Source organism: Mauremys mutica, chromosome 4, assembly GCF_020497125.1.
Source record: "Mauremys mutica isolate MM-2020 ecotype Southern chromosome 4, ASM2049712v1, whole genome shotgun sequence".
Lineage (NCBI taxonomy): Eukaryota > Metazoa > Chordata > Testudines > Geoemydidae > Mauremys > Mauremys mutica.
Window position 1 is genome coordinate 59,560,748 of NC_059075.1, and position 12,512 is coordinate 59,573,259.

Here is a 12,512-nt window from a genome sequence, read left to right on the forward strand (position 1 = left end):
TTTGTTCTAATACATTGGTACAGACGCATAGTGAATAGGAGGTTTTAGCTTGTGCACAGAATTTTGAGGCAGGTTTTGAAACAAATTGCTGTACTTTTTGGTAGGCCAGCCAAGGGAACTGGTGGCCTTACGTTACGAGGAACATTCATGGAAATGCTGTTTATTTACCCTTAAAATAAATTAAAAGTTTTCAAAATTGTGACTGTATGCTTCCATAAGGGCCCCAAATGTGGAGTTATCATAGCTTCATTAGAGAATCTTGATGGGGCTCTGTAGAAAACTTTATGGAATGTCCACAGAGAATTGGACAGGAGTTCTCTAGGTTATTTTGTAGTAATAAATGGGAGAAATGGTGCATTTCTCTGCATAATTTCTACAGGTATTAGAGAGCCCTTACAGATTTTCTGTCTATACATTCTATGAGGGGTCAACCCAAGTCTAAATGGGTCCCATAAAACCTGTCTGTAGAACCACCAGCTTCCAAAAGATACAGCAGAAGTGAAAAATAGTCACTAGGAAAAAGAAGACATTTAAACAAAATCTAGAAAACTGATCATAGAGTACTCTCCTTCCATTTCCTAGGGGGGGGTTTCCACTGCAATTTATCTAAAATCTTGTGTGAACACCAGCTTAATGCTCTTTGAGACTCTTCTTTCCTCTGCCAATAGGAGAAATCCATGGAGCCAGCACTATTCTGTTTGAGAGAGGGAAAATGGTGCACTGATGGCATGAGGTTCTTTAAAGTGACCTTCCAACTCACTTCTAGTTTGTGGAAGGGCTTCCTATAAACAGAATAAATTTGATGAAGTCTGAGATAATGAAGACAAGCTAGCTGTGTCAGAATTGCCAGTCATGAAGCCACTAATGCTCCGGAAATACCTGCTACTAATGTCACACCCGCACAGCCCTGTCCCTCTCACAGCCTGCAAAGAAATCTTCCACTCCACACTCACACCTGTGACTCTTCCCAAAATGCTTTGTGATGCTTGCAACGAGTTAGCAACATGCAGTGCAGATCTGCCTTCCCGGGGGACCCCCAGAGGGAGGGGGCCTTGGTGGTGTGACACTAAGCCGGAGAGGAAGACAAAGTGTTTCCTACAGATCAAACCTCCCATCTATGGGTGATCCCATAAAATCTCTTCTCGTCCACATTTTGAAAGACAGCGAAGAAAGTAATAAGTTTCTGGTGAACTTCAGCAACCCGGGCTGGGAAGGATGGTCTTCTGAGTAGATTATGTCCATAGCTTTACTGTAGCCCCTATTAATGTTTGAAATGAGCTTCCAGAAGCAGAGTAAGGATTAGGAGAAGCATCTCTCATAATCTGCTTTCCCGATATTGGTCAGACAACTCAACTTTTTGGGTCTGAGCTATGGAGGTCTCAGCCATGGATGTCTCAAGACCTGATATCTCAGCTACAGGTACCTTTCCTTCTGATTGGTCCTTAGAGCCTTGTTTTCCTTCACTGCTAGCGTTCAGGGCTTCTTCCTTCTTGATTTTAGCCTCCAGAGGGAAGCAGACCTTCACACAGTTCCTTACCAAATCTTGTACCTCCATGCTAAGGGTTTTCATTTTCTCCTCATACTCTGCCAAGGCATCCTTCTGGAGCTGCAAATAGGAAAAAAAAATTAGTCACTCAGTAAATGAGAGGCATGTGTCCTGGTGTCACTCTTGGAACACAGAAGAAGCAATGTAAAATTCGTTCCAAACTGGGTTTTTATAGAATTCTTAATTTGAAAAGTGAATTTAGTGCTGGTGAGAGGGCTGGGATTTTAGCAGTGGAGGCTGAAATTCTTTAATCACAGAACACATACATTAAGGCAGTGACTGTGTAAACTTCTCATCAGAGTCCTATCATGTCTCAATCCTGTTTTGGGAGGCTCATCTTACAAGGGGAGAGAGCAATTTATTGTCCATAGCAATTTATTGTCCATCTTGGCCTCTCTGGTGAGGACTGTAATAGGGGTGCCAGTTATAATTGTATTTTTTATATTTGTACCATAGTCTGCTGAAAAATTGAAGTGTGATCACTAACTCACTTCACATAGGCTATCAAGAAGCATTCCAGATAGTAATAATTTTTGGTCTCTATCAAGGTTGGCATTGATGCAGTGACCTAGAGATGAGCTCCATGTTCTCCAAATCATACCATTTCTGTGTAACTTGTATGGGATGTGTCTGAAGTGGGGACTAATCATATGCAATATGTGTACATGGAACTGATACTATACAGGGTGGTGTTATCAGAAGGGAGTTCAGAAAGAGGACTGGCTCTCACATTAAGTCCTGGATTTACTGTACAGAGTGACCATATTAAATCCTGGATTCTTCTTTGCCTTTACCTGGCTTTCTTTCTCCTTGATCTTTTCCAAACAACCTGCCTGCTTCTCTTCCAGTTTCTCCAGATACTTGGTCATCTTTTCTGTCATCTTCAAGGAATAAAAAAACAAATTTAAGTTTTAAAAGAGACATTTCTTAGCGGAGCTGTATAAACATTGCAGAGAAAGTTCAGTATGGCCAAAGCTGTATGTAACATGCTTATAAAGTGCGTGTCACATCCCCGTCTAGCTCTACTATTTCTGCCAGCTAATGGAGTTACTCTGTTAGTAATCAAGGTGCTGTGTTCAAAAGCTGGTGATGACCTATAATGGTGGGGAGATTATTGCATGAACACACAATATATACCATGGCTGGATCTGCTCATCACAACTGATGCTCCTCCATGTACTGTATAAAGTGTGCTCAGAAGAGCCCCATGTTTGCAAAGATTTTTCACACATGCTTAACTTTAAGCACATGAATAATCCCAGAAATACTGGGACATAAAGCCATGTCTCTGAATAGCCATGCTAGAAAATTCTTTCCCTTCAGCATCCTGCTAGGTGGATTTACAGAACCCTGGAGAAATCTCTTTTGTGATGCACTGTCTCCAGCTGGCAGGACCTACAATCCTTAGCAAGATTATAGCTGTCGTCACACTATCACAGAAAGCATAGTCACTAAAGATTTGGATCTGCATATACCTTAAGGATCCAGTGCAGCAGGACTATATACCTAAGGCCTGGTCTACACTACGGGGGCGGGGGGGAGGTTGCGAACTAAGGTACGCAACTTCAGCTACGCGAATAGCATAGCTGAAGTTGAACTACCTTAGTTCGACTGACTTACCCATCCAGACGCGGCGGGGTTGAACTCCCCGGCTCCAAAGTCGACTCCGCCACCGCCGTTCGCGGTGGTGGAGTTCCGGAGTCGACCGGAGCGCGTGGGGAGTTCGAACTATCGCGTCTTGATTAGACGCGATAGTTCGAACTCCAAGAAGTCGAACTCACCGCGTCGACCCGCGCGGTAAGTATGGACCTACCCTAAGAGAGCTCAATGTTTGCACAAACCAGTGACGCGCACACAGTACGTACACAAGACAACACCACCTTGGAGAGAACAAAGATGCTGCAGAAGGTTTCCACAGACACACTTACCAGTTTGACCATCTGCACCACTTCTTGAATGTGTGAATTATTAATTTCTCTCTTTAATCTTTAAAAACAGAACAACAGCAGATATTAGTAAAAACAAATCCTGTCTATCTGTTCTCTTTATCCAAGGCACCAGTTAGTCAATGTCAGTAAAATTACCATAAATTCTCATGTTTAAGATAGGGTCCATATAGAAAGACCGAATTGTATTTATAACCAGGAAGGATATTACATTGTATATAAATGTGTAGCGTAGGTAAAGAGTGTTAGGAAAAGGCTGCATTCCCAGCCTTCATCTGAAAAACTGAAATGGCTGGAAGATATTGAGGCTTCTTTGCTACCTTAATGATTAAGAGACTAAGATTAATAAGAGAGCAGAGCCTCTAGGATAGTGGAAAACACCAAAATGAAGGTACCAACCATACCAACTTGTGGTAAGTCCATAGGGAGATTCTTCTCCATGTAAGCACACTGCTCTAGTCAAGGCTTTCCAGCCTTAAGAACTACAGCAGAACGCTTTCATCCATTTGTAATGACCTCAGGGGGTTTTCATATGGACTCTTTGGGTTCGATTCTGAGAGATGTTGAGCACTCACAGCTCCTACTAACTTCAAAGGGAATTGCAGGTGGTCAGCTCCTTTCAGGATCAAACCATTTCAAGTTGTACTATGTGGAGCTGATCTTCCCCTATAACACTATGTGTATGGAAGGCGCTGCAGAGCAGTGCAAGAGCTGAATGCAGACTGCAGCAGTGCCCTTACTATCATGTCTAGAAATCTGGCCTCTCAGAGCTTGTGTGCCTGTTTACCAGAAGGTGATGGCAACAGGGAGAGGGATGGAAATCCAGCCCACATGAAGACAGACCAAAGCTGGAGCAATACCATCCGATGAAGTGGGTATTCACCCATGAAAGCTCATGCTCCAAAACGTCTGTTAGTCTATAAGGTTCCACAGGACTCTTTGCTGCTTTTACAGATCCAGACTAACACGGCTACCCCTCTGATACTTGACACCATCCTGGTGAGGGTACCTGAAATTAGGCTGATAAGGGAGCAAGGTATATTGGTTTGCCTTCCATGTCCAATTTAGTGGTGGTTACTGACTGCCTAGTGGTGATAAAGACCATATTGCAATGGAGTTCTCTGCCTGGGATTGTTCTCTGGTCTGTGCAGACCAAGCCCTAGGATCTCCATCCAGTACCTCTCCTGAGCAGTCTTGTCAATGGTACTCTTGGTCATGGCTTGAATTCGGTCCAGTCTCTTTGCCTCCAGCTTCTTCTTTATCTCTTTAGTATCACTGCAGAGATGAAGATGTCATGAATGACGGGACCAATAACCATCAGACACTCTCTGTATATGAGCAACTGGTTTCTAAAAACATATATCTTGGAGAGCTTTTCATACAAGAAAGGCAAACCTGGTAGCAAGGGAAAATTTCAGAAGAGATCTAAAATAAGTCCCTTTGTTTACTGGATTTAAAATGTACCTTACCCGAGGTGAGTGATCTCAGGGGGCTAGGACAAAATATTATACCTGGATTACATCATGCAAATCATGCAAATCCATTCTGAATACTCTTAATACTTTGCTACACTTGTCTCTGCTAGAATATTGATTGATTAGAGACACAGAAAGTACTCATAACCCTAAGTAAAAAGAAGCAGGAAGGCTTTGTACGATGATATGGGAAAGTTAAAAGAGGATATTTGAGCCAAACCAGTATTTGTGAAAAAGTAGAAATCCAGCCCATATGAAGTCAATAGAAAGGAGCATAACCTATAGCAGATAACATGTGAAATGGAAATTAGGAAGGCTCAGGGAACTGAAGAGCAAATAGCAAAGACAAAAACAAATAACAGGAAATTCTTTAAGTATATCAGAAATAGGAAACGTGCAAGTGAATCGATGGGTCTTGCAGGCCCACTAGGGAATAAATTGCTCAAAAGCAAAAATTCTCCAGGTCAGGATGGTATTCATCCAAGAGGGACAAAGAACCTTTAGAATGAATGAAATGGCTGAGCTGGTCACAAAAAAATTCAATTTCCCATTAAACTCAGCAACTATATCAGAGGTCTTGAGGATAACAAATATGCTCATCTTTTAAAAAAGCATGGGGTGACGTTGGGAATTAGAGGCCAGTGAGCATTACTTTAGTTCTAGGAAAATTAGTTGGAAAGTTTAATTAAAAGCAGAAATATAAAACATCTAGATGTACATGGCTACTGCATAGGAAAACTGTTCTCTAATTTACTAGAATTCTTTTAGTATGTCAACAAAATAATGGATAAAGGAGAACTGGTTGCTATTATTTGCACTTTCAAAAAGCTTTAACAAAATCACTCAAAAAGTCTACTAAAGAAACTATGTAGTTATAGGGTGAGGCAACTGAATCAGAAACTAACAGAGAGACAAACAAGAATAAGACTAAACAGTTAATGTTCAACATGGCAAAAGATTAAGAATTGGGTGCCCCAATGTTCTGTACTAGAACTAGTGTTGTTTAATATATTTATTCATGATCTGGAAAATATGCTGAATAGTTAGTTGGCAACATTTGCATGTGACACAAAATTATGTATTAGTCAAGACTAAAAAAGACTAAAGAACTTCAGAGAGCAGATACAGTTTAGTGTTGAAAAAATGTGAGATAATGTACAATTTGAATTACTCGTACACATTGTTGGGTTCTAATTTAACCATAACCACTCGAGAAAAAGACCTGGATTTCTTTTTGTGAAACTTAAAGGCAGTAAATTTAAACCTGATAAATAAAAACACTTTTTACACAGCATGTAATTATTAACCTATACAATTCATTTTTAGAAGATACTATCCAAGCCAAGAACTTAGTAGGAGTCAGACATTTATACTGACAATGCAAATATCGTCAATTACACTAAACAGGATAAAATATAAGGTCTATAAATCTTCATGTTTCAGGACATAAGCCTGCCTGGGGTAGGAAGAAATTTCCCCTCTTAGCATCTTACTCCATAAATTTATAGATCCAAAGGCCAGAAGGGACCATTGTGATCATCTAGTCAGATGTCATGTATAACAAAATAATTCATTTTGAAGTATAGCAGATCTTTTAAACCATCCAATCTTGATTTAAAAATTGCCAGTAATGGAGAATCCACCACAACCCTTGGTAAATTGTTCTAACGATTAATTACCCTCACAAAAATTATAAATGTCCATTGAAGCATTTCCTGCATCTTCCTCTCATGCATTTGGCACTGGACACTGGTGACGAAAGAACACTGGACTAGGAGGTCACTGGTCTGATCCAGTACGGCAATGTACATACGCCTAGATCCACAAACTACAATCACCTTGCAGACAATTTTACCTGCTGTACAATATCGCAAGCTGCTATCCATATAAAACAGAGTGTTGGCCAGCTAGAGCAGCTCTAACTTCATTGCTACTATGCTCTGAGGTGCAACACAGAGCACCATTCTGGAAGTCAGGAGTCCAGAGTTGTCCTCCCATCTCTGCCACTGACTCATAACATGACCTTGGGTGAGTCACACAGTTTGCCTGTTTGTATGATAGTGATGCTTACTCAGCTCAGTACAGTGCTTTGTGATCTACCAATGAAGTGCGATACTATTATTACTTTGTTATTCAAATGATCATAATTTACCTTTCTGACGATTCCTTCAGTACCTTCAGCTCAGCTGCCTGCTTCTCCTTTGCTACTTCTATTAGTCTGGCAATTTGCTGTTCAAAAAAACCAAACAAAAAAACCAAACAAGAGTACACAGTCAGGAGCTAACCGATTCAGGTTTCTCTCTCCTGCCATTGACTTCACCCTTCATTTACTTACAGCAGTCAATTAATCAGCATGGTTTTGGAACTGTCACACTGTGTCTGCAAATTGTATTTGTGTATGTGGGCCAAACTGTGTTGGTGGAGTGCATCAGGGCACCATTGGTGGAGCTATCCCTGTGGGTCACAGCACATATTTGTAGGGTGTACCATGTGTGTATGTTCCTACCCTTTAGTTCGTGTGGGCAGATACAAGTGCCTCTGTTACACTGGGGCTCTGGGTTGCACTGTACTGGTGGGCAGTCATCGAGCTGAGAGTGACTCCTTGGCTAGCACTAGATTTGGGCAGTGCCCTATCTTCAGGTATAGTCTCTCTGGCTGTCATTCTCCCTGTGAGTGGTGATGCATCTGAGGGCACTGTGTCTACCACTGGCATTCTGTGGGATATGTTGTGTCTGATGGCACCACGTATATAGACCTGATCTTAGTTCCACTGAAGTCAGATGCAGAAAATACACTGATTCCAACAGGAACAAGATCAGGCCCCATGAGTAGCACTCAGCCTGGGGGGCATGCTGTGTGTGGGCATTGCATCTATAGGCATTGCTTTGATTATGGCTGGTGTGAAATATGCTGGAGCGGCTTTATTCCAGCATGTCATCTACAAGGATACAGCAATGTTGGTGACTAGGGCTGTGTCGGTGGGCATTCCTGTGGCTGGCTGCATCTGCAATGCTCTAATGGTAGCAGTCAGTGAAGGTGTAACCTGGCTGGTGACACTCTCTGTGGGCTACCCCCAGTCTGTGAGTGCCTAGGTGCAGTACACATGCAGTCCATACCTCTGTGGCATGGTGCTCTTTCTTTTTCCAAATTCCATCATACTGCTCTTCCCACACTTGCTTTAGGTCCATTTCCAGCTTTTCCTTCAGCTCCAAGACTCGGCTGTCAGCGTTCTCTGCCATCTCTGCTGGATTCCCTTCTGCACTGACCTCCTCTACAGTCAAATTCCTGTTAACAGGAGGAACACAGGAGGAATGCTTAGTGCAGCACAGAAGATAATCCATTCTACGTGTTGCACCATATCAAAGAGTCCTCCCGTACACCTCTCAGCAACTGTGTGCACCCTATGGAAATATGTGGCAGGCAACCCCCTCCATGCCTCTTTTTTGGAGGGTAGGCATGAAGACGGGGAAGTGTGTGGCTCATGTGTGTTCCTCTGAGGGAAGCACTTAGCACGTCTTGTGCGTGCAGTCAGCAAGGCTTGAGTGCCATGCAGCACATCTGGGGACTTCTTATGCAGTATTTTACCTTTTCTTTTTCTGGGTTTTCCGAGGGCATGTGATCTTCTTTCTGCCACACTGGGTGACCAACTCTGAGAACAGGGCTGAATATCTCTGCAGCAGCTCTTCCCTGCGCTTGCTTCCCTTTCGCTCCAGCTCCTTCAGCTCCTTCTCCTGTTTCTTCAGCAGCTTCATAAAAAGCTTCATCTTCTGCAGTTCCTCAAGGCTGGCTGTTTGGAGCTCTAAAATACAATATAAAAAGTGTCCTGGCTGGCTGTCTAGCTCACCTACCTACCTCGCTCTCATGCAGACATTCTTTCCATACTCTAATTTCCTTTTGTTTCAGGCTGTTTTTCAACACTGCCTCCAGCACCTCCTCCCTTTCATCAGGGTAACTGCAAAGTCAGTAAGCAACAGGTTGATTCATGGTCTGGGTACATGCACGTAGAGCTGCCAGTTCTGTATTTTGTCCTGATGGTCAACCTAATTGTGTTGGGACACATCAGGATGTCATGAGGCACAAGACAAATTCACAGAATTAACTGTCCCACAAGCTAGGACAAATTTTAGTTGGAAAATATTGGGATGGGTCGCAAAGTTATTTTAGGGGGGTCCCAGAGCTGGGCAGCTGGAGGGCAATGGCTGTTGTCCGGGCACCCAGCTCTGAAGGCAGCGCCACCACCAGCAGCACTGCAGAAGTAAGGGTGGCAATATAGTAACTCCCCCCCTACAATAACCTTGCAACACCCTCACAACTCCTTTTTGGGTCAGGACCCCAACAATTACAACACCGTAAAATTTCAGATTTAAATTGCTGCAATCATGAAATTTGCTATTTTAAAAACCCTATAATCACGAAATTGACCAAAATGGCCCATGAATTTGGTAGGACCCTAATTATGACCAGTATAGTCTTACATTGCCTGGGGAATAATGGCCTCTAGTTCTAATGTATGACATCCCCTCCAAGGTGTGAGGAAAGAGTTTTGCTAGTGGCTTTTAGGAGAGATGAAGGGTTATGGGAAAGGGTGCGAGGGAAATGTTACCGAGACTCCATTATCTTTGGGCAGCAAGTCACTAGAACTCTGGTATCTGTGGTTAAAAGGGTATTGGGGTGCTAAGGAAAGTAATGGTTCGTGCTTGGGAATCTGTAAGAACGTTCTGAACTTTAGTTCTAGTGACCATTTGAAAGTGAGGAAATTCAGGGAGAATGTGCAAACACAAATGTTTGAGTCAGGAAATTAGGCTTTTTGAACTGTTGCCTTCTAAAGTAATGACTCAGCTATTTGCTGTATTAACAACTATCCTTATACAGCCATAACTCCATCTTAACAATGTTTTTTAAATTTATGAATATCCTTTATTTGTTGAGTAATTTATTCATAACTCTGATGTGTGGAAATTTGCAGCAGATGGATGGCAGGTAGTGGGGTAGTTTGACTGAGGGCAGGTGGACTCATCCTTGTGCCCTGTTTGGTGGTATATTCCGGCATGTTGGATTTTTATTTTGATGTTAATATTGTGTATTGGTTTTATCACACAGCATTATGATGCAGACAAATAGGCAAATAATAATGCATTAAATCAACAGATGAAGGGCTCAGTCCACAGGGGGGCTTAAGGTGCCCTGTAGCCCTCTTCGTGCTGCTTCTGCCAGTGTAAAGGGGCCTTAAAGCCAGCAGATGTGGCCACTGTAGCATTCCTTTAACATAGGAGCATCTCTGACTGCGGTACCAGCGATGCTGGCTCTCTGCTGCCTCCTGCAGAAAACCCTAGTACAATGTGTGTGTTGAGGGCAAGCTGGCAGGCATTAGAACATGGCTGAAGTGCTGCTGTGCTTCAGCTATTCACAGCTGCTGCAATGTCCCCTTGGGGCCATAGGCAGCAGAGCACAAATTAGAGCAGCCCTGAAGCTACTCTAAATTATGCAGGATGACTAAATGTGCCCCAGTTGGCCCAGGATAGGGGAGTCACAAAGGTGGCTTAAAGCTATTTTTGTATCCCTTCTCCCTGAGCCCTCTAGAGTAATATTGGTGTAATTACCTGCAACTTCTTTTGCAACTTCTTTTTTAGTTTCTTCCTTCCCCAGGGCCATAGCTCCTAAAACCAGAGAAGAGATTCTTGTTCATACTCTACTTCTGGGCTGAAAATGGAGCAGTGGAGAATGGGGAGCGGGGACTCTGCCCCATTCCCACTCTTGCTTACACTGGTGTAAGGGATGCTGTGAGAGGCACAGTATATATTCCTGCATCAAATACCTTTGCTGCCATTTTTGCTGTTTGGGGAGAAACATTACACACAGAAGCTGCCACAAGCCTCAGAAGGAACTCAGGGATCAGCTCAGCTGATCAATGGAGTGTCTAACATTCATCAGCACTCAACAGAAACAATGGAACAGAACTTCAGTAAGGTCAATCTTGCCAGGTGTGGAGTGCCCTCAACATGGCTTCAGTGGGATTTGATGCACCCAGAACTTTGAAAGAGGCAATCAGGACCTCACAAAATTATGCTTCAAAAAATAACATAGGTAAGGAACACTGAGGTGTTACTGACTAGAACCAAGTCATCCATTAAATCCGTCAAATTACATTTCCTGCCCCCAATGTTGGTGAGGATTTGGGTAGCCTTGACCTCCCCTCATACCACTAGCATAATCAGGAGTAATTCAGCTGAAGTCAGTGGCTTCTTAGACCAATGTGAAAATAAAGTAAATGAGAGAATTAGTTTAGTGTTTATATATTTTGGAGAGAAAAGGATTCTACATCCTTGCATTGATTCAGTCATTGTGGGACTCATTTCAGATGACTGGGACTGGGACCTATACATCCATGGCACATGGCACACAAATCCTGGTGCCATAGGCTTGAATGGATATGAAGGAATAGCTTTAATCTGGAAACCCTTCCCTGGGTCTGGATGTCTGACTGTAAGGAAGAAAGGGTATGAAGGCTGGTGCTCTGTTTGTTAATGTACAGAAATTTCTTTAGCACCTGCTGGTAATTTATAACATGAACTGTCTCGCCCTCAGTTATGTGTTTCTCTTTTAACCATATCTCTGCTCCTTTCCAAAATGTTATCTTCTTGGGACTTTAGTGCTGGTGAAAGGTGCTGCATTATCAATGTTGGGAAGTGACCTCCCCTATTTATCCACAGTACAGGAATGGTACAGCATAAGCAATGGCAATGTTATCTTCATCCATACTGCTGCACCTATTATGCCCCTACACTGACCTGGCGTGACCACCTCTAGGGGTAAGAAGACAGTTCTGTTTCCATGCTCACTGGACCTTTGGTTTATCTATTGAGATTATCAACTGTGCTAATTGTGATGCTGATTTTTATAATGTTGTACACTTGGAAATGGAGTGAAATCACCCACTCGTTTAACTCACACACACAAAGAGTGACTGGATGGTTACAACTTTTGTTCACTATTGAACAAGGCCAGAATTTAAGCAAGTGACCCAGAGGTGAAAGGCTCTGATCCCATTACCACCCTCTAGGGCTATCCAGCACCCCTTCTTTCAATGTTCGAGCAATGTACATCTCCCTCCTCATTCTTTTAGTCCCACCCACATCTACAGCTTTACCTGCAGGTCCATTTGAAGAATGCAAACTAAAGGAATTTGGCATCCCATTGGTTTGAGCTGCTGTAAGCTTCTTCTGCATGTCAGGCCTCTAAAACAAAGATCAGACGTGAATCAATGCTACAGCAAAACAGACCCAGGAAACAGATGTGGAGGCTGATAGAGCAACTGATATAAGCATAAATCCTAGCAAAGCCGGTGAGGGAAACAGTACACTGCTTTCCCATTTGAGACAATGGAATCTCCCAAGAGCTTAACATCATAGTCTGCTTAGTTTTGCAATCTGTGGGCATGACTTTCCTGACACCAGGCAGGATCCCCTTTGGTAGTTTGTTTTCTTTACAGTCGCTGCACCAGGAGCTATCCAGAGCCTCAAGGAATTAGACAAGGCTTTCTGAAAT

The 12,512-nt window shown here is 42.8% G+C and overlaps 1 protein-coding gene across 2 annotated transcripts in view; it reads right to left on the reverse strand.

Moving 5' to 3' along the window:
- Positions 1 to 638: 638 nt before the first annotated feature.
- PLCB2 (phospholipase C beta 2) overlaps positions 639 to 12,512 on the reverse strand; it is a 36,598-nt gene continuing 24,724 nt past the window's right edge. Inside the window, exons 21-28 of one of the 2 annotated variants that reach the window (XM_045013181.1) lie at positions 12,115 to 12,202; positions 8,553 to 8,766; positions 8,084 to 8,252; positions 7,120 to 7,196; positions 4,672 to 4,767; positions 3,475 to 3,532; positions 2,341 to 2,427; positions 639 to 1,606 (exon numbers count right to left, since the gene is read on the reverse strand). In XM_045013181.1, coding sequence (XP_044869116.1) covers positions 1,316 to 1,606; positions 2,341 to 2,427; positions 3,475 to 3,532; positions 4,672 to 4,767; positions 7,120 to 7,196; positions 8,084 to 8,252; positions 8,553 to 8,766; positions 12,115 to 12,202 — 1,080 coding nt within the window. In that variant the 3' untranslated portion in view covers positions 639 to 1,315. Of the gene's footprint in view, positions 1,607 to 2,340; positions 2,428 to 3,474; positions 3,533 to 4,671; positions 4,768 to 7,119; positions 7,197 to 8,083; positions 8,253 to 8,552; positions 8,767 to 10,567; positions 10,625 to 12,114; positions 12,203 to 12,512 lie in introns of those variants that run through there. The other variant, XM_045013183.1, reaches the window with a different exon arrangement.